The sequence below is a fragment of the Trifolium pratense genome, linkage group LG7, assembly GCF_020283565.1.
Source record: "Trifolium pratense cultivar HEN17-A07 linkage group LG7, ARS_RC_1.1, whole genome shotgun sequence".
In the NCBI taxonomy this organism is placed as follows: Eukaryota; Viridiplantae; Streptophyta; class Magnoliopsida; order Fabales; family Fabaceae; genus Trifolium; species Trifolium pratense.
The window spans coordinates 4,205,818-4,233,220 of NC_060065.1; the positions used below are offsets into that span (position 1 = coordinate 4,205,818).

Sequence of the window (27,403 nt, forward strand, 5' to 3'; positions counted from 1 at the left end):
TTTACCATCAATTCAATTTTCACTAAAAACAAACAATTTACTCAAACTCAATTTTATTCACCATAAAATCAAACATACTTTACATCTTATTTAAAAATTGATCTATCTTAAATCTAAAGACCACCTCTCTCTTTTTTTCACATGCTTTTCTTCCATGCTCTGACTATTGACTAAATGAAGATTATTGTAATGATAGCCAAGCCAAGCTCATATGACTCACATTATTGTCCAAATCTCAATTCCTTCTAACAAGTGGGTGGGTACACCCATAATAATTTTTTGGAGAATGTTAACTTGTGCCCTTAAGGCACATGTTAAGAAAACAAAAATAGAAATTATTAAATGTTAATTTGTGCATTTTGACTTTTTGAAACATTTAATTTCTTGTAGCATTAAATGTTGAATTTCTATTTTGGTATATCTTAACATGTGCCCTAAGGGCACATGTTAACAAGACCCTAATTTTTTTGTAATCTACTAACATGGAAATATATATTTAAAATCATAACCCAACAAAAATATATAAATTAATAATTTTTAACTATAAAATCATAAAATTATACTCTGCATTTTTTCATTTAAGTCAACCATTTTAACAATGTTCTTTTCAGGTGCATTTTATCCTGGTATCCAATTAAGTGTTACTACTACTATCGGTACTTATCAAAATTATAAGTAAAACTTCATTTTTTTTAATCAGATATTTATATTTGATGTATTTTACCAAATAACTTATATATATATATATATATATATATATAGATTAAATATTCTGTCAAAAATATATCGATCAAATATATAAGTTATTTGATAAATCTGAAAAATTCAATTTTGCTTATATAATAGGTGTGATGATGTGTCTCAAATATTTGTTAAGCATATCATTATCAAAAAAGGAAATAAAACATAAAATTAACATAAATAAATTTTTTATATTAATATGTTTAATTAACGGTACCATTTAAAATTTTTCTAATTATAGTAGGAAGAATTACTGATTTTTTTTTTTGCTTTCACCACGAATTTAATCTGGTTCGAGGTTAATTATCAAGTGATTTTAGCTCTGTTCCGATCGCAGTTGTGAAGGATAAAAAAAATACTAATTTTGATTACGAGATTCAATGATGATCATCATCATATAGTAATTACAAATATTTTTCTTCTTATGAGTCAAATGGATGATGAAAAAGGGCAACGTGGATTTATAAGATGAAAGAAACCCACTTGAAAATTAGTGTCTTATTCTTACAGCTACAGAATATATAATAATAAGATTATTTGATACTTTGCTTCCCTCATAATGTGGCTTTTCCAATGTTAGGTGTCTTCTAGAGTTCAAAAACACCCTCACTCACTCACTCACTCACTCATTTCACTTTTTATGTTTAAATTCTATGTCTTTTCTTCAAGAGTGTTCCAATCTTAAGCTTGTGTTTTTTCAGATCCATGTCTTTACTCTTTAGTAGTGTCTTTACTTTACCATGATGTGTACTTGAAAAGATTCATATAAAGTTAGTGTCTTGAGTCATATAATTTTTATACACACAAAGTGTTTGTTTATTTGTCTCTGTGAAACTGTGATCTATATCCATTATTATCCAATGGCTCCAAGATTGGATTTTTCAAGTTGGTGGGTGAAGGATACACAGAAAGGAACACCAGTGGTGGTGAAAATGGAGAACCCCAGTTTCTCAGTTGTTGAGATTAATGGTGCAGATGCTGCATTTAGACCAGTAGAGAAAAACCGTGGTAAAAATGCTAAACAAGTAACATGGGTTTTGCTTCTCAAAGCTCATCGTGCTGTTGGTTGTGTTGCTTGGTTAGCTACTGTTCTTTGGGATTTGCTTGGAGCTATTAAGAAAAGGTTGATTCAAAGACAAGGTGTGGCTGCTGAAAAAGGGAAATTGTTGTTTAGAATCATTAGTTTGTTTTTAGTAATTTCTTTGGCTGTTTTAGCTTTTGAGGTTGTTGCTTATTTTCAAGGTTGGCATTTTGGGAATCCCAATTTGCACATTCCTCATACTTCTGATTTTGAAAGGTTGTTCCACATGGCTTATGTTGCTTGGTTGACGTTTCGTGCTGAGTACATTGCTCCACCAATTAAGGCTCTTTCGAATTTTTGTATTGTTTTGTTTCTTATCCAATCTGTGGACCGTATGCTTCTTTGTTTCGGGTGCTTTTGGATCAAATTTAGGAAGGTTAAGCCAAGGATTAATGGAGACCCTTTCAAGGTTGATGATGTTGAACAGTCTGTATGCAATTATCCAATGGTTTTGGTTCAAATTCCAATGTGTAATGAGAGAGAGGTATGGCACCAAACTACTAAATTCTATTTTTTTCTAAAAGAGGTTTTCTGTATCTGATGTCTGAGCTACCTGGCAAATTTTAATGTAATAGTGTTAACTAAGTTTTTAAGTGGAAAGTAAATTTTGCAAATGTCATAATAAGATAAAGGAGTCACATATACGACACATTATATTTTCAAGTTTTTCTTAACTCCCTTGGAAATTATCTGCAACTTTCTAAACTCAGAAACACAAATACTTTCCTTGAATTTAAGCCTGAATCGACATTGTACTAACATAGAGTATTGATATCATTACTTTTGTTTTGTGTAATACATAAAAACTCTTAATAATTAAAGAAGGTAAGTTTTATCCTAGCAGCAGTAGACGAGTTTCCAATACGATGTTGTGGTTGTATTAGGAGTTTTTAATTATTACAAGAAATCAGTGACATTGACAACATACGGAGTTTATCTTTTGTTCACTTTGCACGTGCTGACTTTATGCAGGTGTATGAGCAATCTATTTCTGCAGTCTGCCAAATTGATTGGCCGAGAGATCGCTTACTGATTCAAGTACTTGACGATTCTGATGATGAGAGCATACAGTGGTTAATTAAGGCTGAGGTCTCTAAGTGGAACCAAAAGGGAATCAACATTATCTATCGGCATCGCCTGATCAGGACTGGATATAAAGCTGGAAATCTTAATTCTGCTATGAGCTGCGACTATGTGAAAGACTACGAATTTGTTGCAATATTTGATGCAGACTTTCAACCCAATCCTGATTTTCTTAAGCAAACTGTGCCACATTTCAAGGTAAAGTGAAGATCGTGAATTTTAACTGTGCCACATATATATATATATGGGGAGGGATCAAATTACACCGGTGTAACATTTGAGTAATGTTACACCGCTCAATAACACTTTAACGAATACAAATTTTACAAAATTCACCGTTGAATTGAAAACTTATATCGTATAGATCATCTATGTTGAATTGTATAAAAATTTAAAATCGTTTGATATGTTTTTGAGATAGATCAAGATTAACGGTATTCAATAAAAACGCATAAACCATTAATCTTCATCGGTCTCAATAACATATCAAATGATTTTAGATTTTTGTAAAATTTAACATGGATGATCTATACGATATAAGCTTTCAATCCAACGGTGAATTTTGTAAAATTTGTATTCGTTAAAGCGTTATTGAATTGTGTAACATTACTCAAATGTTACACCGGTGTAATTTGATCCCTCCCCTATATATATATATATATATATATATTATTGGTAAGTGTTTAACATATTTTAATATCCGCATGAATTTTTGTTACAGGACAATCCCGAACTAGGTTTGGTCCAAGCTAGATGGTCTTATGTGAACAAGGATGAGAATTTGTTGACTCGCCTTCAAAACATAAATTTATGCTTCCATTTTGAAGTAGAACAGCAAGTCAATGGAGTGTTCCTTAATTTTTTTGGTTTCAATGGAACTGCTGGTGTTTGGAGAATCAAAGCACTAGAAGAGTCTGGGGGCTGGCTGGAAAGGACAACTGTAGAAGATATGGACATTGCCGTCCGAGCTCATCTCAATGGTTGGAAATTTATCTTCCTAAATGATGTCAAGGTGATCATAAATGGCAGTTTCTTTTCAATCTATATCTGGCATCTCCTTTATTTTTAGAGTCTATTAGGATTGACTTATTTCATCCTATCTACTAGCATAAACACTTGTGAGACTATTTGACAGAGCGTCCATAAGTTGTTTTCAAATTATTTTCCTAAGCTCTCCAAGATAGTTGAAAACAGCTTATAGCTTATGTGAAAACAATTTGACTTTATATTATTTTTGGTTATAAAAATACTTGTATATAAACACTTATATGATAAATGTTTTATGCCGCTATCATAAAATCGAATTTCTGTGTTCACCTGAGATCCCTAAAGTATTCTCTTAAACATTAAAATTCAGGTACTTTGTGAAGTTCCCGAGTCATATGAAGCTTATAGGAAGCAGCAACACCGCTGGCATTCAGGGCCTATGCAACTTTTTAGGCTGTGTCTTCCAGCAATTTTGAAATCTAAGGTATATCTGATACACATCTTGAAGTAAATATCACAGTGATGAAAACAAACCAGTACCGAGTATTTGCAAGTATTGCTTATAGTATGCACTGCCTAAAGGTTCTTAAATTCTCTTTAACTGCAGGTGTCACCATGGAAAAAAGCAAACTTAATTCTGCTATTTTTCCTCCTAAGGAAATTAATCCTTCCCTTTTACTCCTTCACCTTGTTTTGCATAATCCTTCCTTTAACAATGTTTGTTCCAGAGGCAGAACTTCCTTTGTGGTTGATCTGCTATGTTCCTGTATTCATGTCAATCCTTAACATTCTTCCTGCACCTAAGTCTTTTCCTTTCATTGTTCCCTACCTCCTTTTTGAAAACACCATGTCTGTGACTAAATTCAATGCAATGGTATCTGGACTCTTCCAATTGGGAAGCTCTTATGAATGGATTGTCACAAAGAAAGCTGGAAGATCATCAGAATCTGATTTACTTGCTGCTGCAGAAAGAGAAACCAAGTCAATTGAACAACAAAAGATCCATAGAGGAGCTTCGGAGAGTGAACTTGTTGAGCTACAACAATTGAAGGAACACAAAGCAGAAGCTACAACACCTGTTAAGAAAGCTAATAAGATATATAAGAAAGAACTAACTTTGGCATTCCTTCTTCTCACAGCTTCTGTCAGAAGTCTATTATCTGCACAAGGAGTTCACTTCTACTTTCTGCTTTTTCAGGGAGTGACATTCCTCCTTGTAGGCCTTGATTTGATTGGAGAGCAGATGAGCTAGTTAATTTTCATTCAGAGTAGACAAATGGGAAACACCACATCCTCCGTCGATTTATCATCTAAGTTGCAGACTCTATGTAGTACTGACACTTCACATGGAAGGCGTCTGACACGAGTCAATGTCCAACACCAACACGACACCAACACATGTGGTTACATTCAATTATTTTATTTTCAAAACTTATTATCTGTGTCGACATTTCAGTATAAGTGTCGTGTTTGGTTCTGTGTTTCACTGAGCAACAAAATTTGGTCCCCTTTTTTGCTTTCTGAATCTCTCAGTACAGGTCTAGTAAACATATTTGATTTGAAGTACCGAGCCAAGGCTTCTTTGTTATTCAACTCTATCCATTTTTCATTCATTCACACGATTCGTCACATAAGTATTCCATATAGGACACTGGTCTCATTGTACTCTTACAGATATTGAATTCTTGTTAATCTATTACAATTAGGTGTATAAAATCTTCAGTTTTCTTCATTTTGTTCTTTGATTGTATTTGGGATTCAATTTCTGATTGTATTATTCTGTTTTACCATTCCAAATGTTTAAGCAAAGTGCGTCTCTCTGTACATTAATTAGTATCTGATATAAACAATAACTTCTATTCCTTCATTTATGTTTCACCCATTTCTATATTCTTACTATGCAATTCAATTTGTGTTTTAATTGTGTGAACATTAGTTATGTGTATAAAATAGTGTCGGCAGGAAATATTAGAGAAAAGTTTTAGTGGCTTTGATCATACAGTACTCATGTGGCCCCTCTAACCATTTCATGTGCTTAAAATAGATTTATTGTCATTAGCCAATGATATTTCCATAACTGACCCAACATGCTTATGATATTGAATCTATTGACGACAAAGGTTACCACTCACTATTATGATTAAGGAAGAGCTTGGCCCATTTCTTTGGACAGATATGTCTGTCATGATAATATAGTTTACCCAATCACACAGACCTAAAAAGAAATAAAGAAATAGTAGTTTACAAATAACAACAGTGTAAGACTTTAATCTGAATATAACAACAAAAAGTTCAGGATAATATGTTTTGAAGCCATCAAATGGAGTAATCTTGGAAATGCCACCAAAAGTTAAAATTACCAGACAAACATAAAAATAAGCAAAACAAGATGTCTCAAGACAGGAACAAAAAGGATAGATATACTAATAATAATGCAGGGTAATATACAAATGGTATAGTGTATCAAGAAATTTTAATATACAAGAGGACAAACAATTTTGTGAATGAGATGTACAAGTTGACCTCACGAAGAAAAATAACTCGTTGTAAGAAGCCATCAACTGTGATGGAAATCATAATTCAAAAAGACAACCTGAAAGCTTTTCCACCAACAAACAACCAATGCACACATGTTATAGATATACGACAATTCTTATTTGAACGAGTAACAATACTTTTAACTCTTGGAAGATTATATGGGAATGGAAGTCTTAGGTGTTGGCCCTTGCATTTGTTGTTGTATCAGTTACTTAACATAATAGCATTGCAGTATTGAGCTTAATCATCTTCAGGCTCTACTGAGAAATCTGGCTCTTCAGGCTTTTGCAATTTGAGCATCTCTACATCTTTGATCTTCTGAACACCTTTTCTTGTGTTTGCAGCAAATCTTGAAGCCAGTATAGTGACACCGAGATTCTGTTTTACTTGTGCAGTGTTTGAAGTCACAGAACCGCGTTCTTCTTCCTCACGTTCCATTTGATCTCTTACTTGTTCATTAATGAAGGACTTGTATTCCCTCAAGCTAAGGCTATTTGCCAATACTCTCTTTTTGAACCGGCGCCAAGCAGCCTGTATAAAACAAGCAGCCCATGTCCTCCAATGGTAAGAGTAGAAACGGAACGTATGCTGCAACTTTTTGCTGTGGAGACGTCGAAACTGGTTCGCAACAAATTTAAGATCTTCTGCTCTGAGTTCAAAGGCTTCAACTTCAACAAGTGCTTTAACTGTTCTTGTAGAAGAAGGCAAGTTGAGAGTAGATTTTGGAAGCAATGCCCAAGCAAGTAACTCTTCTCCGCAGAAATCACCAGGCCTCAAGGTTATAGAGTTAAAGAAACCAGTTCTTCCACCATTTGTGGTTGAACTTTCAAGTCTCCCTCTGATGATAAAAAGCATCTCGGTAACTGGATCTCCTTCTCTGACAATGTACGTGCCTTGAGTGCTCAAGGATGATACCAACCGCTCACATATTGCGTCAAGTAGTTGATCATCCATTTGTGAGAAAAAGGGAACCTGTAATTGGTGGACAAAGCCATTGCATCAAGGAAATTATTATAACACATATTGCATCAAAGTCATGTTTGGATAAAAAAAAAACTTAATTAATCGCTTATAGTATATAAGCTATAAGTTGTTGTGATAGGTTATCCTAGACAACTTATGAAAATAAGCCGAAAACAGTTTATGGACATGTCATAAACTGTCGATAAGCTCTGCCAAAAATGCCTTAATAGCTTAACAAATGACAAATCAACTGAGCAAATACTAATTGTGGGAGGAACATACACGTCGAACAAGGTCTAAGCAAAGATGGCGTTGGATATCTCTACGAAGGTCTGTAGGGAGGCCTCTTAGGATTGTTTCTTCATCAACACCTCGAGTTGCAAGCCATTTGTACTGAACAAATCTCCGGACACGCTCTCTAAGAAATTGTGGGAGTTGGCGATGTTTCATCCACTCTTCTGTGTCACGTCGCTTGAGCCTCCACTCTTCAAGTCTCACAGTAATAGATTGCAAATATGTCTGCATTGAGTTTAGCATGCTTATTAAACACAGATATAACAGTTCAAAAGATTGAGAAACAATGCATTATATTGAAGATCTGAAAATTCTAATTACCTGCATGTTACCGATTAAGTGAGCAAACAAAACTAGACCTACGATAGATATAAGTATCGCAAATGCAGTTTCCCAAACAAACGTACTTGTAGTCAAACCCTGACCATAGGAACTGAAAATACAGAAAGGAAGATATTAATCAAATTTGAATGTGAATAAATAACTAAATTTCATGTCAAGTATTCATCTGTAAAGAAAGATAATTGATAGAAAATACAACATGGAACAAAGTGAAAAATAACAAATCCTAGAATCAAACCTCAAATTCTGCAATCCCCACCACAAACAATAGAGGTACTTCTCTATAAACACAGAAGAGACAACATTATTTTCCACTGCAATTCCAAAAATTCCATACTTGAAAGCACTACTTTCAGGATTGCAGTTACCAAACACAGAAGTAGTATTCGCCCACTTCGCGCGATCAACATCGTTTATAGTACTGCAATCCAAGTAGCTAAGAACACATTTCACAGGTAAGTTTTCATTTCTACATTCAGATTTCCAGCAAGTAGCATGCCTTTCAATTGATAACAAATACCATGATGCCCCCAACACCTACAAGTATAAGAATTGTTTCGTAATAATCCAAAATATATAAATAATTACAAAATGCAATTTGCGATTGAAGATAACTCAACATACATGACTAGCTAACAAGTAAAGTAAAAGATTGTAAGCAGCTCCTGCCCAAGCCGTCTTTGTGACAACACCGGTAGCTTTAACAATCTGAGAACTTAATGGGAAAATCATATACAATCTAGGGACATATTGAATCAGAACAATCAGTACAAGAGCATTGTTGGTATGATCAGCATGGGAGCTTCTAATTGCTGGCATTATAAACCAAATCACAATCTGTCAACAAAGAAAAGCTAACATTAACAGTGTCATATAACATCAATTTAGGTACAAAATATAAAGACATAAAACAAAACCTAGCATAGCAAATAGTCTCATAAAAGAATTAGGTGCTCTCGTCTGTTCGTATTTCTATTGCACTTAGTGTGTCTATTTTATCGCATTCATTGTATAATAATAATAGTCATTCCTATACATATACAAAATCAGTATTTTCAATTGCAGATATGGTACCTGAGGAAGAGGCAGTGCAGCAAAAAGATCTAAGAAAAACTCAGATCTCAAATACCGTTTCGCAATCAACCTTGGATCCATGACAAGTTCACCTCTCCCAAAAACCCTAGAACTTGGTGACACAAAGGCTGTCCTAAACTTTATGATCATGTTGAGCAAATAGAAAACATCGGCAAATGTCCGAAAACATGTAACAACAATTCCTAAATTCAAATCAGTAACCATGCATGATGAACTCTTATCAGTTGCTATTGCTACTGAGGGAAGGTAGAAAAACAATGGATCAACAAAAAGTGATAGTATGGAAGAAAATAAGAAAGCCCTTTTCCATTCCAGAAATATATCACTTCCTGGATCAAGAATTCTCTTCTTCCATTGTTCATGATTTCTTGGATACTTGTTATTATTCATTCTACTCTTATCATTATCGGTATCACCAATACTAATTTTGCCATCCGGAACAAAAACTTTCGGAATCTTATAAACTTGCATTGGCTTCTCAAGATTAAGCTTTCCATCATTGGAGAACCTGTGAGTTTTTAAAACATCTAATCAAATCAATGCAAAGTTTCATTGAGAATTGGAAGAAAAATCAAAGGATATTATACTAGAGACTTAATTTACCTGGCTAGTTTCTCATTTTTGAGTTCCATGAATTCTTAAAATGAAGTATTGTTGAAATGCCCTCACACATAATGCATTGTTGCAACAATGTAATGAAGAAAAGCAAACTCTAATGAGTCAACTATTCAACAAAAACGTGTCATGAACTTCTTCCAATGAAACCAAAGTAAAGGAAAAAGTGAGAGAGAAATGATATAAAGTATGAATCAACACTGAAATTAAGATGTGGCTTTTGAGGATTTAGACAACATGGATCTGTTTGACTTGCAAAGTTAAAAGAGTAGTAACCAACAAAACTGCCTCCCACTAACATAGCTCAAAATAGTCAAAGCTATGTATATATTATAATGATACAATACAATACAAATGTATCAGCAACGTGCATACCATCATAAACGGCTTATTTAAATACACACATATGTACTTGTTTGTTAACAACGCAAAATAGAAAGTAGCTATAAAATCATATCCATCTATAGATTGTTTCACTTCTTTAAAGGCAACTATGAATGTCATAGATTCAAATTTCTATATTATCATTAATCAATGTTAGCTGATGATCCCGAGTAGGGGCGGGCAAAAAAAACCAAAAACTGAACCGAACTGCAGAACTAAACCGAACCAAACCAAAAAAAAACTAAACCATAACTAACAGTTTTAAAACTAAAATGAAACAGTTTGGTTCGGTTCATGATTATCAGTTTGGTTCGGTTCGGTTCTCTTAATGGTTAAGTTCTTTTTAGTCAAAAGTTAGTTATAGTTTGGTTCAGAACCATAAAACCAAACCATTTTAACAGTTCGGTTTGGTTCGATTTAAAAGACAAACGTTTCAGTTCGGTTATTATGAATTTTGAAAACAGTTTGTTTCAATTCGGTTCGATTTTCCTTAAAAACCAAACCATGCCCACCCCTAATCCCGAGACAGGGACACTAGTTAAGAAAATCAAAACAAGTAAATTTTACATTGAAAATATTTTTTTATATTTTTAAAAAGTAGAATACCCAAAATTTAAAACTTTTTTTACCAGTTCGTTAACTAGTATACCAGGTGCCCTAGTTAGCATTTTCCTTTAAAAAATATGATCGAATTGTTTCAATTGTCCGGTTGAACCAGAAACTAGCTGATTTACTATTTGGTTTGGTGGTTACTAAAGGTCATTCAAATCAATTATTAAAAAAAATTGAGAAACATTTCCATTTTTTTTCCTTTTCTTTTTGTGATGAAGACTAATGGTTGCTTTAGAAGAAAAGAAACTAAAGCAGGCCGTGTAAACTTGTGACCTGCACAAAGGCAGACGTTGACGGATCATATAAATGCCATTTCATAATAATTGAGATAATCGTTGACAAGTATATATATAATTACATGCTTATATTTTTATGTAGTAATTAGTAGATAGAAAATGCTCTTTGTCTATAAATTTCTCTTGGGATTTTTTTAGGAACAAGAGGCCATTATTATGCCACCAACTTAAGATAACAATAACTTCTCTTACTGATTAAAACATCAAGAAATGATAAAATAATCATATAAAGTTGAGTGTGTCCATAATCTCATCATCCACTCAGCTAGATCTGAGGCTCAATCAACGGGAAGAATGTGATCAATTGTGCCAGCTTAGACGCCTTGGCTTACAAGAAACTATTGAACATAAACATGGTATCAATACTAAGTGAATAACTATCTATCATGTTTTCTGCTTCAAAAAAAAAAGCATTGCTAAATATAGCGACCTATTTTCTCACTTTTTCACAAATGTATCACGATTTTTCATTAACCAATTAAACTTCGGAATTGGCCGGAAAACACGGTAGAAAATAGCACATTGGTAGTGCCACCAAATTGGTTTTGCTTTTTGCAATGCATTCGTGAGTAGTTTTTCAAGACATATATCATTTCCCAAAAAAAAAAAAAACTATCATGTTTTTCATAATACTGAGCCAATTTCTTACACTATTATTGAAAGGTTTCGTTGGAAACAGGAACCAGTTAAGAGAGAGGGAAAATAGAGAAAAATATTACATCTTATTTAAGAGAATATTTTATAAAAAATGATAAATGAATATTATTATAACTGAACCCTCTAAAATCCTTTTTTTTTTTAAAAAAAATCTAAACTCTACAAAATCATTTTCCGATTCCAATACAATTTGAATTCTTCCCCTTCTGAGGAATTATGTATTATGAAGAAAATGAAACTCTATCAATCTTTCCTCTTTTCCTAAACTCCCAAACAGACCCTTAAAGGGTTAGAGATGAGACTCTCACTCAATCGAATAATCATTTAACTATACCCATGAAGCATATATGAAAACATTCACGGATAAGAAAATTAACTATGACCAATTTATTGTACAAGATAGGATTTCATAAAGTTGAAACAGCATAAAGACCAAGAGAGCTCTGCTTTTATCTCGCGTGATTCTTAAGAACCTCATCTGCTTAGCGGGTAAAAAAGGTGTTCTGACAGATACCGTTTTTTAGGAATCAGGAGATAAAAGTAGATCAAAAAGAACAATCTATTGCTAAGCCCATCAACCAGAAATTGGCTCGCCGTCATGGTATTCCAAAATTATAGGAAAAATAAGAGCCGGTTTCCACAAGTTGCATTGACCACCTACATCAAATTTTTCATGTCTTTGCTTTAGAAGGACATTGAATCTTATACCGCAGATCCTGGGATTTCTGCAAATTTGTGGTTTCAGCCAGATGACGTGCAACCAAAAATAATTCTAAGAGGCTGATCCATTACTCTCTAAATATCCATTTCTTGAAAATATGTGATTGCAGGATGTGTATTGTCGTATTAAGTATAATTTCTGGTGCTCTATCAATGATCTATATTTTCATGTGTCTAGCAAAAACACACAAGCCCAACTTCTGTAGAATAGATATAATTTACCTGCCAGAAGTATTTGATGTCGTCAACAACTTATAATTTAATTAAAAAAATTCTGTTAGAGATTGAGGTATGCACAAGTGACGAGATTCAATGAAACATAAAGCTTGTAGCAGCCTGTAATATCAACCATTCAAAATCACACAGAAGGGCAGCCAGGGAAGATATATCCCGGTGAACATAGAAGCACAATACCAAGGCAGAAGTACCAGAAGAAAAGCATATATTTTATCAAGATCCGCAACACTTTTTAACAACCTAGTAGCAACTACCTTAAAGACTGTTTTACCTGCAACAAAACTAGAAGAATACGGTGTAGATAAAAGAACACAAGGCAATAAATCAAGAAAGTAATAAAACCGATTAGGGTAGAAACTCAGGGCATTGCCCAACAAAACAGATGTGTACTGCAGTTGAAAAAACTAGATTAACAAATTCTCGATATCTTCTGAACAGTCGCATTCACCAACTGGTAAAAATCAACTTCTGCTCCGATGTGCATCCCTTATCCCATTTCTGCACAATATGGACATCATCATGTGTCAGCACAAATGCATTGTAGCAGCCACTTATTGCAGAATAAAAAATTCAGAAACTCAAGATTCCATACTTATGCACCACCTTAAGCTTGCATACTAAAAGTTGTCACGACACGACTTATGCACCTTAAGGTTGCATGCAAATATTAAAACCATAAGGTTGCATACAAATATTAAAAAAAAAAAGCAATTCCAGGCCCTACAATGGCCATCAGATTTAATTTCCGTTCATCTCTGCTGCTAAGAGACAATATAAAGACAAGATGCCATAAATTTTGAGCAAACACAAGATTTTTGTAAAAAGGAACAAAAGGAGAGGAGAGAAAAGTGCCAGAGCATGAAATACTCTTTATAACCTAAGAACACTTCAACACAAATTAGACATTTTGGAATAAAGCTCGAGAAAAATATCATATATCATATGAACACAGCTATCAAACACAAAATTTCAAACACTATTACAAGCTCACTAAAATCATTAAATACTATAACATAAAAAGAAGACATCAAGATTAAAAAAAATCAAGATTTCAATCAGTAATTGGAAAAAAACACAAGTTTTAAAACAGGCAACCATCAAGTGATAGCAAGATAAACCCAGACAGAGAGATGGAACCTAACCCGTTAGCTTGTGTTACCCCCTCACGGGCACGGTAAGGAGGTGGTGACCTGCTATAGCTGCGGCGACGTGGTGAAGGACTGCGTCGACGAGGAGAAGGGCTGCGCCGCCTAGGGGACCGCTCACGAGGACTGTAGCTCCTGTTGCATATCAATTAAAGGTGTGAAAAGGAAGTTACTCACTCAATTAACAATACAACCATGTACAGAAGTCCTAGTAGCATCATAATAAAACAATCTCACCTTCGCCCATAACTTGGGCTCCTGCGCAATCGAGGCGGACTACGGCTCCGACGTCTTCCAGAACCACCACGGGAAGAATGACACTCCCGTGCAAAATGACCAGGTTCACCACACTCATAACATTTCAAATCAGAACCGCCCCCACCAGACCGACCACGACCACCACCGCCACCACCTCTGCCTCCCCCTCCACTCCCACTTTTAGAGTTGTGAGAAAGCTCTACCCTCCAACCATTTTTACCTGCACCACAACACAAATTTAAAAAAACAGTAAAATACTTAAAATTGTGCAAAAGTAAAACTCACAAACTATAATAACTGAAAAATGCTTCTCAACATACCATCTAATTCACGGATAGCATCGAGCGCATCTCTGCGGTCATCAAAATCAATGAAAGCATAACCAGGTGGCCTCCTTGCAACCCAAACGCTACACATACAACATTTATAGAATTAAATTCTGACCTAATCAAAAGTACTATGAACTATAAAGTATAAACGATAGTGTAACAGAGAGATCCAATAAATTTAAACTCAAAATTTTCAATTACAAAATCCAATTGAGAAATATGATACTGCTTAGTGACCTAATAATTGGTTACCTTCGTATAACTCCAAAAACATGAAAATCATCTTCAAGATCCCTTTCAGAAATTCGCGAATCAAGATTTCCAATATAGACGCGAGTCATCGTTTCAGCGAACGAAAAACCTAACTGTCACAAAAATCACAAAATCGGGAATGAGAAAATAGAAGAAAATATTCAGAAATTAACAAAGGGATTCAAGAATTTGAACCACGCAGGTTTGAAATTGAATGAGAAATTAAACGAGTTTGAGAAGAGAAAATTGAACCTGAAGATTGAAATTGAAAAACCCTAGTTGCTTGCTGCAGCGGCAGCTTCGTTTGTTTGTTAATCGAGTTGAACAACTAACGTACACAAATTTGAAACCGCATCCACAAGTTTGACTTTATTGCACACTCTCTAAAAACAAACTCTTTTCATACACTTTTTGTGTTTTTTCGCCCCCAATATTTTGGTTTAATTACAACTCTAGTCCACTTATTTTACCTAACTTGGGTTCTCGGTAATTTAAAATTTGGTTGCGAGATAATTAAATTTTGTCTAAGAATTATTTTTATCTGTATTAACTCGAGTTATTTTAAACAATTTGTTATTGAGAAATTTATTAATTACTTTTGTACCAATTTTTTTTATATTAATCACTTGAGTTCAATGTCTTCATTATTTTTGTCTCAATTGTTATTATCAATAAATTATATAATAATTCAAAGGTTAAATATTTTTTTGTTTTGGTCTTAGATGGAGTGGTAATCCACTGAAAATAAACTCAAATATAATTGTGAGATATCGGATTCGAACCCGGGGTCACGACGTTCGGCCTAACAATTTCGGCATTTTTATCAGTTGAGTTATGACTTATGTACAAAGATTAAATATATTTTTAATCTTTATATTTTGGGTTATAGTCAATAATACTCCCTATTTTTTTATGGTGAAAAATAATCATACAATATTTTTCGTTATCAAAGTTGATCCCTACGATTAATTTTTTTTAAAGAGCGCTAATGGAGCGTTGTTAGCCAATAACACGGTAATACGTGTCTTTTACCACTAAATTTATCGTGCACATTTTCACATCAAATCTTTCCTTCTATCACTTCCTCAAACAATCACCATCTTCATCGACACAAAGCCAACCGACACCACCACAACAAAAACAACCACCGTCTTTTAATTAATAGTTATTAATAAAATGATGTATTCACTTTTATTTTACTATTGCACTATGTTCATAGTGATTGGATCTTCTTCTCGGTGTTATCCTCAACCATGGGTTTCCACTGTACCACCATATAAGTGATATGCGAATGAAATTCTTCAATTTTCTACTAACATAAACACGTTAACGGTTCATTTTTTTTAGTTGGGACTTCAAACAAACTCCACAGCAATGTTAAACAATCTTTACATATTCATACACTCGACTGTTCGGGAATTCAAGCAATGTGAGAGTTCAAATAAACTTCAACAACACAACTACATATTCAACACTCACCTACTCATCATTGTAGTCCTTAACCGACTCTAATACATTTTAAATATGTTACGATAAACATTCGTTACAAGAAATATGTGGTTATGGCAGACAATAACAACATAAATGATGTGTGGCTACGATGTAACGAAACATGTTCTCATGTTGCTTCATTCACCGTGATAGCCGACTGCTGTCATAGTGGTGGCTTGGTCAAAGGCCTAGAGCAAGGCAGACATTCAACTTGCACAACTAATAAAAATTTGTAGTAAAAAATATATTTGAGGAGAGGACTGCATCTTAATGCTAGTTGGGTATTCTCATTAGCTCTTGTGAGAGTTTTGACAGGTAGAGCACATACTCACGATTCGATTTCGATATAATCGATAACACATCGCAGCATTTGGTCTAATGCAGGTCGAGTTTCAGGTCAACAATTTATATATCTCTGTAATCTAAACCTACCGAACAATCATTAAGATGCAATTTTTTTCTTCTCTCTCAATTTCGTATTCACTTTATTGTTTTTATCTACGAAATTTCCACTATCGTTAGCGATGACTAATCTCTGTCGGAGAACATGTGAGGCACACAAGGTGAGTTCTCTCCTCCTAATTGAATTTTCTCAATACGCATAAGTGAGAAATCAAACTTCTGACCACATATTTAAGAGGACCAAGACAATTACCACTTCCACCAATTTGGTGTTTTTATCTATAAAAGAAAAATACTCTTATATTTTAAGAACTTTATAATATGTTGACTTATTTATTACCTCTTCACCTCCAAACACACTCGCACCAATTCACTAATCAATCAATCAAAATTACAGACTAAAGATGGACTCTTCACCTTCCGACTATGACGTCATTGTCATCGGCGCCGGAGTCATGGGCAGTTCCACCGCATATCAAGCTTCCAAAAGAGGCCTCAAAACTCTCTTGCTTGAACAATTCGACTTCCTCCATCACCGTGGCTCCTCTCACGGTGAATCCCGCAACATCCGTGCTGCCTATCCCGAACACTATTACTCCTCTTTAGTCATCAAATCATACAAACTCTGGGAACAAACCCAAGCCCAAGTGGGCTTCAACGTTTATTACAAAGCCCATCACTTTGATATGGGCCCATCAAATGATCCCACTATTCTTTCCATCATTGAAAACTTCCGGGAGAATAACCTCCCTTATCAACTCCTTCGCCGTGAACAAGTCAACGAGAAATTCTCCGGCAGGGTTAATATCCCAGACGATTGGGTTGGTTTGTCAACAGAGTACGGCGGAGTAATCAAAGCCACAAAAGCTGTTACAATGTTTCAGACACTCGCACGTAACCACGGTGCAGTGTTAAAGGACAATGTTGAAGTTACAGATATAAAAAACGACGGTGCCGGTGTTGTTGTTTCAACCGCGAACGGTGAAAAGTTTCGCGGTAAAAAATGTGTGGTTACGGTAGGAGCATGGGTGAACAAATTACTGAAGAAGGTTAGTGGAGTTGAACTTCCGATTCAACCGTTGGAGACTCTTCTTTGTTACTGGAGGATAAAGGAAGGACATGAAGGTAAATTTACAATTAGCGGCGATTTTCCGACGTTTTCTAGCTTCGGCAGTGTTTTATTGTATGGATCACCAAGTTTGGAGTTTCCGGGTTTGATTAAAGTTGCGGTTCATGATGGTAACCCGTGTGACCCGGATAAGAGACCTTGGGGATCAGGTGTGATGATGAATGAGATGAAAGAGTGGGTTGAAGGGAGATTTGGTGGGTTGGTTGATTCAAGTGAGCCTGTTGTGAAACAATCTTGCATGTATTCTATGACTCCTGATGAGGATTTTGTGATTGATTTTTTGGGTGGTGAGTTTGGTGAAAAGGTTGTTTTGGGTGCCGGGTTTTCGGGTCATGGGTTTAAGATGGCTCCTGTTATTGGGAAGATATTGACTGAGCTTGTGGTGGATGGGGGAACAAATGAGGTTGATTTGAAACATTTTAGGATTGGAAGATTTAATAAGACCTCCAAGCATTAGGTAACTTCTTTGTCTTTGATTTTTGGTTATACATATGTACTAGTAGTTAAGGAAAATCTGTGTTGAATGTGAATGCATTATGCATCTATTATGTTTATGTTTGTTTGTAGTTGTTATTTGTGTCTGTAATGTATTATTTGAAACTTGATGTTGTATACTTGTATTGTATTGCTCTCTTGAAATTGTGCTATTAGTAATTCAATGTTTGAGATATTAAGGATATAATAAGTCCATGGGTAGATTTATGTGGCCTTCACAGTTCACACTTATTTATACAACAGTGATTATTCTTTAGAATTTGGCGTGTTGAGTTCAAAGGGTTGCATTGGAATAGTTGCTTGTGTTATGAGTTATGACTACTAAAATCAACAATTTTCTCATTGGCTGTTTCAATAAGATATGAACCAGAAAAAGAAAAACATCACTTAAGTTAGAGGATACGAGACCATAATTATATCTGCAATGGTTCAACTCTCGCTCAAGATAATTTTTTAGGATGGAAATTTTCAGAAGAGAGAAATTTTGAGAAAAAACTAGAAAAAACTTCAACCTTGTTTCTTGCTTCTTTATGTTGAGTTCTAGGTTTCAAAATTTTAAGGAGTATACAACCGAGTTATCTGCAAAACTCCTTGCTACAATTGAGGTATGCGGAAAACCCTCGTGAAATTATTTAGAGGGTTGCTTGTTCCAAGTTGATGAATGCGCTTGTATGAGTTTGGAAATTGTTTCATGAACTTCATTATGAATGCTAGGCCATAAGCCCTTGTCTGTCGTCCTAGTGTATTCCCACCCCTAAATATGATAGAAACTCATATACCATAAAACTTACACTTACTGAATTTGATAAATCTTTAGCCTTAGTACCGTGCTATAGTTAATTTTAAGGGAGGTAGGAGAAGAAAGTGTGCATTTGTAAGTTTGAAAATAGATTGTAATCACATTTGAAATACTTTTCTGTGTTTAATGCAGCATAGATACCCTTAGGCAGACATGAGCCACATGACGCATTGGTTATTGGGGCTCCCTAACCAAAATCCTAATGAGTTTTTATTTTCTTTCCATATAAGTTCGGACTGCAAGCAGTGACTGTAAACTGAACTATGTTCTTATCTTTTTCTTTTCTTGCTGTTTGATGAAGTGTTCACGAATCACGACTGGTTTGGTTTGACCGGCTGGATGTGCGGAAGGTTTTGGTTACGCATCGTATGATTGTGATGGTCTAAATTGGTTACCTCTGAATGCACATTCCTTTAAAGATGAGTCATAGACTTGTACATTTTCATAAATTGGCTATTAGGCACTATTTACAAAGCACACATAAAATTAGGTTTGGATAACGGATCGAATGTTTAGCTTCCACTAACTTTGTAAAATGTTTAGATGACTGTAAAAACTGAAGAACTAGTGTGCAGTTAAGCTGTTTTCTGTGAATTGGCTTATGGTTCTTGTCCACAATAATGCAGACATGCTTTATTTGTTTTCTTTGATTAAGCTCTACTATGATGCTGTTATTTTTCCTGATTCTGTTCACTTGAAAACTGTTATGTATAATGTATGCATATTGATATATTTCTAATCTTTTTGAACAATGGATAAAGAGATTCAATGGATTGAAGTATATTTAAGATAAATATGCAGGTGAGTAAACCACAGGCATAGAATAGAGATTCAATGGATAGTTTTTTAATATTAGTATTCATATCCATGTTACAATTTATTTTTATTTTTATGGTAAAACATGTTACAAATTATTTTATAAGGTGTGTTTATATTAATTAATAATTTTTTTTTACACATATGTTACAAATTATTTGTTTTACTCTAAGCTGTGTTTATTGAAGTTAATAGAATGTACTTAAAAACATAATGAAATTAACCAATGATGAACTGGTCCAAGTGGTTAATATAATCTTCGTGATATATCCTAATTTTAATCTACCAATAAATTCATATTTTTTTGCACATACTTTTTCTTTCCAATAAATTTAATATATCATGTACAAATTTTTTTTAATAGGAATAAGAGTTATTGACAAAGGGTACGATTGACAAATCGTACTCTTAAAATATCAAATGAACAATTAAATAGGAATGCTAAATCCAACTTAGGTGTTTGCATAAACTCAAAAATAAATTAATCCAAACGGACTCTTAAATGGACAATTAAAAAAAAAAACAGAGGGGTACCTACCATTCATTGCCGTTTTTGTTCCACTTATTTTTTTTTTCTTTGTATTAATCTTTTATTGTTGGCATAATTTTTTAAGGGTAAAATTTTTGATATATTATTAAAATTAATAAGGACAGATTAATTTTTTTTTTTTTTGGATTACGACAGATTATCTATTTTAGTAGTAATTATTTTTAATATATTTTTTTACAACAGTAATTATTTTTAATATTGTAAAAAAAAATGTTTTTAGTAAATTCCTTTTATTATATTGCACTTTCTGTTTCTATTTGTTTTTTTTAATATACAGTAGAAACTCTTTAAATTAATACTCGGTAAATTAATAAACTCTCTAAAATAATAAATTTGTCCGGTCCTAACTTGGGCCAATGTAAAAAATTAAAAAATTCGATAAAATAATAAGATAATAATTTTTCGGGAGATCCCTTTAAAATTTCCGGTCCCAAGAAAATCATAAATTAATAATTCATAGAAACTGAAAAAAAAATATATTACACTCTATTTAAATATGATTCAATAGTTGTCTGGTTTCCTTTAAAGTTCAAAAACCCTTATTGATTTCCAAAGCATATAAACACAGTAGTTACTAATTTACGTTGAGTCTCAAGGTTCGCTGCAACGTAATTCTAAGAGACATAGACTAATTTACCTTTTTGTTTGGTATGTACAGTATAATTACTTAAAAACTTTTTAAATTAATAATTATTAATTTATCGATAAATTAATAACTCTCTAAATTAATAAATTTATAAATTTAGAGAGTTATTAATTTGAAGAGTTTTTCCGTTCTTAATCTTTTAATATATAAATTATTTTCTCAATTGAAGGAAAACGAAAACACACACCATAAAAACCTACACACTTTTTTCTTTCTTCCGATTCCCAGTCCCAATTCTGAGCCCTAGTTTTTGCCCATGAATAACTACAGCGCCTGTGATGATGCTGTTACTGATGAGTCTCGTCGAACCAAGCAAAGTTTTACCATATTGAAAGAATCAGATATACGGCAACGGCAGAAAGATGATATCAGTAGAGTAGCAACAGTTCTTTCCATACCTCATGTTGCTGCAAGCATCTTACTTGTTCATTATAATTGGAGCGTCTATAGGGTTAATGATGCTTGGTTTTCTGACGAATGTAAAGTTCGAAGAACAGTTGGTTTGTTGGAGAAGCCAGTTTACCAGAATCCTGCTGATGCCGAAGAGCTTACTTGCGGCATCTGTTATGAAGCTTACCCTCCTCCTAAAATTGAAACGGCTTCTTGCGGTCATCCGTTCTGTTTTTCATGCTGGAGAGGATATATTGGGACTTCAATTAGCGATGGTCCGGGATGCTTGATGCTGAGATGTCCTGATCCTGCTTGTGGTGCTGCTGTTGATCAAGATATGATTAATCTTTTAGCATCTTGTGAAGATAATGAAAAGTATGATCGTTACCTTCTCAGATCATATGTTAAAGACAATAAGAAGATCAAGTGGTGTCCTGCTCCTGGTTGTGAACATGCTGTTAATTTCGATGGCGGAACTGGTAAAAATTATGATGTATCTTGTCTCTGTTCGTATAGCTTTTGTTGGAATTGCAATGAAGAGGCTCACCGTCCTGTGGATTGTGGCACCGTGTCAAAGTGGATTATTGCAGAATCCGAAAACACAAATTGGATACTTCCTTATACAAAGCCATGTCCCAAGTGCAAGAGACCGATCGAAAAAAGCCAAGGGTGCAGCCATATGACATGTATTCCACCTTGTAAATTTGAATTTTGCTGGCTATGCCTTGGTGCATGGACAGAACATAATGGTCCTTGCAATCGTTATGAAGCAGCTGAACAAAATGAAACTGAAAAAAGAAGAGAAATGGCAAAGAATTCAGTGGAGAAGTACACACATTATTATGAGCGATGGGCTACCTACCACTCTTCAAGGCAAAAAGCTCTTGTTGATCTACAAAGGATGCACACTGTTTATATTGAGAAGCTTAGTGACTCACAGTGCCAAGTTAAGTCACAGCTTAAGTTCATAACTGAGGCCTGGTTACAGATAGTTGAATGCAGGCGGGTATTGAAGTGGACATATGTATATGGATACTATTTACCCGATAATCAACATGCTAAAAAGCAATTCTTTGAGTTCTTACTAGGCGAGGCAAAATCAGTTTTGGAGAGACTTCATGGATGTGCCGAAAAGGAACTCCAAGTATTCCTCAGTGACGATGTAGCCCAATCTAAAGAATTCAATGATAAGGAACTTCAAGATGTCGCCCCATCTAAAGAATTCAATGATAAGGAACTCCAAGATGTCGCCCCATCTAAAGAATTCGATGATAAGGAACTCCAAGTACTCCTCAGGGAACTCCAAGTATTCCTCAGGGACGATGTAGCCCCATCTAAAGAATTCAATGATAAGGAACTCCAAGATGTCGCCCCATCTAAAGAATTCGATGATAAGGAACTCCAAGTACTCCTCGGGGAACTCCAAGTATTCCTCAGGGACGATGTAGCCCCATCTAAAGAATTCAATGATAAGGAATTCCAAGATGTCGCCCCATCTAAAGAATTCGATGATAAGGAACTCCAAGTACTCCTCGGGGAACTCCAAGTATTCCTCAGTGACGATGTAGCCCCATCTAAAGAATTCAATGATAAGGAACTTCAAGATGTCGCCCTGTCTAAAGAATTCAATGATAAGGAACTCCAAGATGTCTCCCCATCTAAAGAATTCAATGATAAGGAACTTCAAGATGTCGCCCCATCTAAAGAATTCAATGATAAGGAACTCCAAGTATTCCTCAATGACGATGTTGCCCCATCTAAAGAATTCAACAGTGACGATGTCCGCCCGTCTAAAGAATTCATTGTTTTTCGTACAAAACTAGTTGGATTGACCAGTGTGACTAGAAACTACTTTGAGAATTTGGTTTGGGCATTAGAGAATGGTTTATGTGATGTGGATGGCTACGGAATAACTGATGATCATTGGTTTTGTGAGCAATGTACCTTTGCAAATGTCATATCTGCCACCGGATGCCGGATGTGCAATCAACAGCGTCCACGGAGTCAGTAATCATAGTTTTGTGTTGGTTAATTTCTTTTTGTATGGGTATTTAATCATAGTCGATTGCAATCCTAATTTGATTATTGTTGAATTTTTAAATTTCATTGCATAAATTTAGTACAAATGTGATCATGTCTTTTAACTTTCTCTATATTTGTCTTTAAAGGCACTATTCTCTATATCTCTCAATTCACTCTGCATTTATCTTAAATATACTTCCATCTATTTATAATTGTTAAAAAAAACTTCGAGAGTTAGAAAATAGAGATAGAGAATATGAGAGTTTTGTATTATTCTCTTCATATATGTGTGAATGATCAAAGACATTTGAAGATTACACACTAATGGGAGTTATAGGAAAGTGGAAGATCAATGATGGACATAGAAAAAAAATTATAGTGAAAGAAAAAAAGTACAACACCTTTTGTGTTTGAACTGTGAAGAACACATTTATATCTCCACACAATTATATATGAGACGAAAGAGACAAATTAATCTTTTATATATAGTTGATCGAAAGCTTTACTTGACGGTGACTTTGTAAGAAAGATAATCATCTATATAGTTGATTAGAAACTTCACTTGATGGTGACTTTGTAGAAAGATCTATTTATCTCCTTTAATATACTCTTCTCTGAATTAGCCAGTGGTACGATATCATCTTCTTCAAGTTTCTTGTATGTGTAGAATCACAAAACTCAACTGAACTAAAATATGGTACTATGACATATAATTAGATAAATCCAATAGTGTTCTCAACTAAACTAAAATATGGTACTACAAGACCGATTCAAAAACTCGCCATTTTGTGTTAGGCAGTTTAGCTTCTCAAAATCCCTAACTTAGGTAACTCATTTTTTCAGATTTCTACTGATTCAAATGTCAACATCTTCGTTTGACAGTGATTTTTTGTATTGGTTTGATTTTGCTGAGTTGAAGTGATTTTGTTTTGATTTTATTTTATTTTGTTGAGTTAAAGTGATTTGTTTTGTTTGGTTGACTTCAATTTTTTTTTTTTTTTTGTTGGTATAAAGTGATTATTGTTGAGTTAAAGTGATTACCATTTTGTGAACTGAGATGAAACAATTGGTTAGAGATGTGAGTATAGTAATAGATCTGAACTGTTTTCATTATAAGGCATCTGTTACTAATATTTTTTTTCTTTCTATTTTCCCCTTTTTACCCTCTGCTGGTGTATTATTTTAGTGTGGAATGTTTGTTTTTGTGTGCTTAATTGCCTTGCCACTCTCTTATTTTGGGAGGAAAAAATTTGTACTTGTGAATCACAAAGTTAGGCATTTTAACAGTTTTCTTTTATCTTTTGCAGTTACTCCTATAAGCTATAGCTATTTTGTGTGTGTGAATGACATTAGAATTGTATAGGAAGTAAATTGTGAAAAGTAAATAATTACTATTTGAAAAATAAGCTGAAATTAATAACACCTGAGACTATAATTATCTTGTTTGTAATTTGGTTAGTGAAGGAAGGTTTCTTGGTAGAGTTTACTTCCAAATGTGTCTTAATAATTTCCATAATATAGAGATGGGGAAATTAATTCAAACACAAGAGATAGATCTGTTTTTCTGCCATTCGGCTCACAGTTGTTGCCTAGCTGCTGATGCTTATTTCTAGGATGGGGTAGTTTGCTGTTTTCAACTTTTTAGCATGCTTTATTTGTATTAGCTTTGTTATTTTGCTGTTTGCTGATGGCCCGTGGTCTGCTTGTTTTGGACTAGGAAGTCACTATATTTGTTCTTGTACTCTGGTGGCCTATATAGCACTTCTAGTCTTAAACATAAAGAATGAGGTGCATAAGGTCTCCCCTGTTTGTAATTACTTTTGGTTTTCCCTAGCATTCCTTGTGATGGGTTAACTAGTTTTAATATAGTGTTTGCTGATTTAAAAAAAATAGTGTTATGGTGCTAAATGTGAATCCCATTTGGTTTGGTTTATTTGTTTCTTTATTTCTTTATTTATCTTTCTCTATTAAGCTCAAACTCGGACTGTTGTAGCTCATTGTTTGTTGTTGCCTTATTTGTGGTTTGGTTAATTGGAATTTGGGAAGCTAAATATGATGAATTTAAGATTAACAATTGTGGAGTTTGTTGTTTGACTAATTGGACTTAAGAGAGTAGTAGGAGTGTTTCATTTCATGTTATTGTGACAAATAGTAGTGGACTAGTAGTGGTTCTGATTGTTTTGAGAGATAGTATTGGGTTGTTTTTTCAAACTGCTTCACCTTAGACTCAAGTGCCAATTCTCCAAATTTTGAGATAGCTTCTTTTGACAGTTCAGTAAGAAACTCCATGTTTCTTTTGACAAGTTAGAGAACAATGTGTTAGATCATGCATATACGATTACGTAACTATGGTTATATATGTTTCTTAGTGGTCTGTCTTTTTCTTTAGAACCTCTGATTTCTAATCAATTTTTTGTTTCTGCAGAACTCAACCTCTCTTTACCCAGACAGTCGCAATGTTTTCTTCCCTGATATTTGCATTGCTTTGAACCTTTAGGTAAGTGAGCCACAAAACCTTATAAACACATGTTATAAGTTAGCATGTATGTTTGTGATTTGGGTGCTTTTGACCTCTGTTATATATGAACTCTAATATGATACTAATTAATCTCATTGAGCAAAAGCAAAATGTATCTATCTTTTTAGAGATGTTGTTATAGTTTTTGTTAGCTTTCCATTCAATGTTTGCTTAGTTTTTGTTACCCTGTTGAAATTGCAATGGTATTATAGTTTCGTATGTAGTTTCAAACTATATGTTTTTTTTTTCCTATTAGATTTAAAGTGATGGACAAAAGGTGGATCAAAGTTGAAGATGATTCTGATCTGGATGATACTTTATTAGACTTCATGGACTAAAAAGACTAACTTTGGAAATATGTTGATTTCACGTCTTTTTTTTTTTTAATAATATTTGTCCCTTCCCCTATTAGTTTCCACTTTGTTCAATTTAGCTATTTGCATCGTTCTGACTTGTTTGTTATCAATGCTTGCAGTGTTGCATGTTTGGAGTCTCACGATGGGATCGACATATTTGGATGCATGAAACAAAAAGATAGAAGAGAATAGAAAAAGATTGGAGGCTCTGAATGTACAAAATCTCTCCCAATCCCTTTACAAATCATCTTCCATCACAAAACCCTCGGTAATAATCCTTTTCCTTCCTTTTTTAAAGAAATAGAAGTACAATAAGTCCTACATATGATGTACAAGTACAATTAACACCAAGTTAAAACTATATGAATTAAGGACAGACGCATTTAGTGTAAGATGAATTATGAACACATTTAGTTTCTCACCACCAGTTTAATCTGGTTCGGGGGTCAGTTCTGGCATCAAGTGGTTCCAGCCCCCTCCCGATCGCAGTTGAACACATTTAGTTTCAATTACAATATTTTTTATATGCTGAAAGTTAATAAGGAAGTAGAAAGGAAGCTTTAGAAGTAAAAGAAAAGAAACTTTGTCATGATGTAGCAGATGTGGGGGGTGGCTTAGAAAAACATTGAAGTTTGTTCTTTCTGACATAGTTTTTAAAAACCATTTTGTAAAGAGGGGGTGGAGTTCATTTTGATACCATCTAAGAATAGTGGCTTGTTTGTGCTTTGATTTCAATATTTCATCTGCATAATCATGCAAAAAAGTATCTGCTATGCAGTGTGGCTCTTGTCACTGGTACATGCTAAGTTGCTAATTCTTTCTTCATTATCATTGTCTATTATAAATAGTTTGGCTATTTTAGACAGAAAGGAAGCATGCAGATAAGATAACCTAAAGCTGAAAGTTAATAAGGAAGCATATAAATAACCCACATTTACTATTATAAATAGTTTGGCTATTAAATATTTTTTCCTTTGAATTTTGTGCTTAACCCAAACCGTGGCCTAATACTAGTCAAATAACAGTGGCTTTTTTGAAAGTTATACACCACGGTTTTTGCTATCCGTGGACTAAACTGAACAAAACCGCGACTTTCGAGAAAAGGCCACGGCTGCATACACCACATCCAATAAACCGTGGACTAACGTGAAAAAATCGTG

The 27,403-nt window shown here is 34.1% G+C and overlaps 5 protein-coding genes across 12 annotated transcripts; 3 read left to right on the forward strand and 2 right to left on the reverse strand.

The window, feature by feature from the left end:
* Positions 1-1,120: 1,120 nt before the first annotated feature.
* On the forward strand, positions 1,121-5,759 carry LOC123895712 (probable xyloglucan glycosyltransferase 5). Its single transcript, XM_045946196.1, has 5 exons — positions 1,121-2,306; positions 2,795-3,103; positions 3,627-3,917; positions 4,263-4,376; positions 4,500-5,759. Exons 1-5 carry the CDS (start codon positions 1,602-1,604, stop codon positions 5,142-5,144), a joined length of 2,064 nt encoding a protein of 687 aa, XP_045802152.1. The 5' UTR covers positions 1,121-1,601; the 3' UTR covers positions 5,145-5,759.
* Positions 5,760-6,282: 523 nt separating this feature from the next.
* On the reverse strand, positions 6,283-10,262 carry LOC123895713 (probable cyclic nucleotide-gated ion channel 14). Its single transcript, XM_045946197.1, has 7 exons — positions 9,728-10,262; positions 9,104-9,632; positions 8,654-8,866; positions 8,268-8,566; positions 8,009-8,120; positions 7,676-7,912; positions 6,283-7,402 (listed from the first exon to the last, which is right to left on the reverse strand). The coding sequence occupies exons 1-7, from the start codon at positions 9,754-9,756 to the stop codon at positions 6,671-6,673; spliced, it is 2,151 nt and encodes a 716-aa protein (XP_045802153.1). The 5' UTR covers positions 9,757-10,262; the 3' UTR covers positions 6,283-6,670.
* Positions 10,263-12,833: 2,571 nt separating this feature from the next.
* Positions 12,834-15,041, reverse strand: LOC123898326 (serine/arginine-rich splicing factor RSZ22A-like). 2 transcript variants are annotated; one of them, XM_045949253.1, is made up of 6 exons: positions 14,882-15,041; positions 14,630-14,742; positions 14,369-14,457; positions 14,028-14,268; positions 13,788-13,925; positions 12,834-13,143 (listed from the first exon to the last, which is right to left on the reverse strand). In XM_045949253.1, exons 2-6 carry the CDS (start codon positions 14,716-14,718, stop codon positions 13,107-13,109), a joined length of 594 nt encoding a protein of 197 aa, XP_045805209.1. In that variant the 5' UTR covers positions 14,719-14,742; positions 14,882-15,041; the 3' UTR covers positions 12,834-13,106. The 2 variants fall into 2 exon arrangements, with proteins under 2 accessions (XP_045805209.1, XP_045805210.1); XM_045949254.1 differs by having other exon boundaries at positions 14,630-14,738; positions 14,882-15,005.
* Positions 15,042-16,859: 1,818 nt separating this feature from the next.
* LOC123896791 (probable sarcosine oxidase) lies at positions 16,860-26,490 on the forward strand. 4 transcript variants are annotated; one of them, XR_006804610.1, is made up of 3 exons: positions 16,860-18,108; positions 25,795-25,866; positions 26,363-26,425. XR_006804610.1 is itself a non-coding variant. In XM_045947166.1 (2 exons), the coding sequence occupies exon 1, from the start codon at positions 16,927-16,929 to the stop codon at positions 18,106-18,108; it is 1,182 nt and encodes a 393-aa protein (XP_045803122.1). In that variant the 5' UTR covers positions 16,860-16,926; the 3' UTR covers positions 26,363-26,490. The 4 variants fall into 4 exon arrangements, 3 of the variants coding, with proteins under 3 accessions (XP_045803122.1, XP_045803123.1, XP_045803124.1); XM_045947166.1 differs by lacking the exon at positions 25,795-25,866 and having other exon boundaries at positions 26,363-26,490; XM_045947167.1 differs by lacking the exons at positions 25,795-25,866; positions 26,363-26,425 and adding an exon at positions 19,247-19,705.
* On the forward strand, positions 21,119-26,497 carry LOC123896788 (probable E3 ubiquitin-protein ligase ARI8). Of its 4 annotated transcripts, XM_045947163.1 has the most exons (5): positions 21,139-22,711; positions 22,775-22,785; positions 23,068-23,350; positions 25,795-25,866; positions 26,363-26,497. In XM_045947163.1, the coding sequence occupies exons 1-4, from the start codon at positions 21,214-21,216 to the stop codon at positions 25,839-25,841; spliced, it is 1,839 nt and encodes a 612-aa protein (XP_045803119.1). In that variant the 5' UTR covers positions 21,139-21,213; the 3' UTR covers positions 25,842-25,866; positions 26,363-26,497. The 4 variants fall into 4 exon arrangements, with proteins under 4 accessions (XP_045803115.1, XP_045803119.1, XP_045803118.1 ...); XM_045947162.1 differs by having other exon boundaries at positions 21,139-22,785; XM_045947160.1 differs by having other exon boundaries at positions 21,139-22,591; positions 22,712-23,350.
* Positions 26,498-27,403: the final 906 nt, after the last annotated feature.

Excerpts from the sequence above, each read along its gene's own strand:
- LOC123896788 (XM_045947159.1), top strand. The coding sequence starts at position 21,214 with ATGAATAACTACAGCGCCTGTGATGATGCTGTTACTGATGAGTCTCGT. Across the intron at positions 23,351-25,794 it reads CAATCAACAGCGTCCACGGA|AACTCAACCTCTCTTTACCC; the intron begins GTCAGTAATCAT and ends TTGTTTCTGCAG.
- LOC123895712 (XM_045946196.1), top strand. The coding sequence starts at position 1,602 with ATGGCTCCAAGATTGGATTTTTCAAGTTGGTGGGTGAAGGATACACAG. Across the intron at positions 3,104-3,626 it reads AAACTGTGCCACATTTCAAG|GACAATCCCGAACTAGGTTT; the intron begins GTAAAGTGAAGA and ends TTTTTGTTACAG. Across the intron at positions 4,377-4,499 it reads CAGCAATTTTGAAATCTAAG|GTGTCACCATGGAAAAAAGC; the intron begins GTATATCTGATA and ends CTTTAACTGCAG.
- LOC123895713 (XM_045946197.1), bottom strand. The coding sequence starts at position 9,756 with ATGGAACTCAAAAATGAGAAACTAGCCAG. Across the intron at positions 9,633-9,727 it reads AAAAATGAGAAACTAGCCAG|GTTCTCCAATGATGGAAAGC; the intron begins GTAAATTAAGTC and ends AAAAACTCACAG. Across the intron at positions 8,567-8,653 it reads TTTACTTGTTAGCTAGTCAT|GTGTTGGGGGCATCATGGTA; the intron begins GTATGTTGAGTT and ends TTATACTTGTAG.
- LOC123896791 (XM_045947166.1), top strand. The coding sequence starts at position 16,927 with ATGGACTCTTCACCTTCCGACTATGACGTCATTGTCATCGGCGCCGGA.
- LOC123898326 (XM_045949253.1), bottom strand. The coding sequence starts at position 14,718 with ATGACTCGCGTCTATATTGGAAATCTTGATTCGCGAATTTCTGAAAGG. Across the intron at positions 13,926-14,027 it reads AGCCCAAGTTATGGGCGAAG|GAGCTACAGTCCTCGTGAGC; the intron begins GTGAGATTGTTT and ends GATATGCAACAG. Across the intron at positions 13,144-13,787 it reads GGGGTAACACAAGCTAACGG|AAATGGGATAAGGGATGCAC; the intron begins GTTAGGTTCCAT and ends CATATTGTGCAG.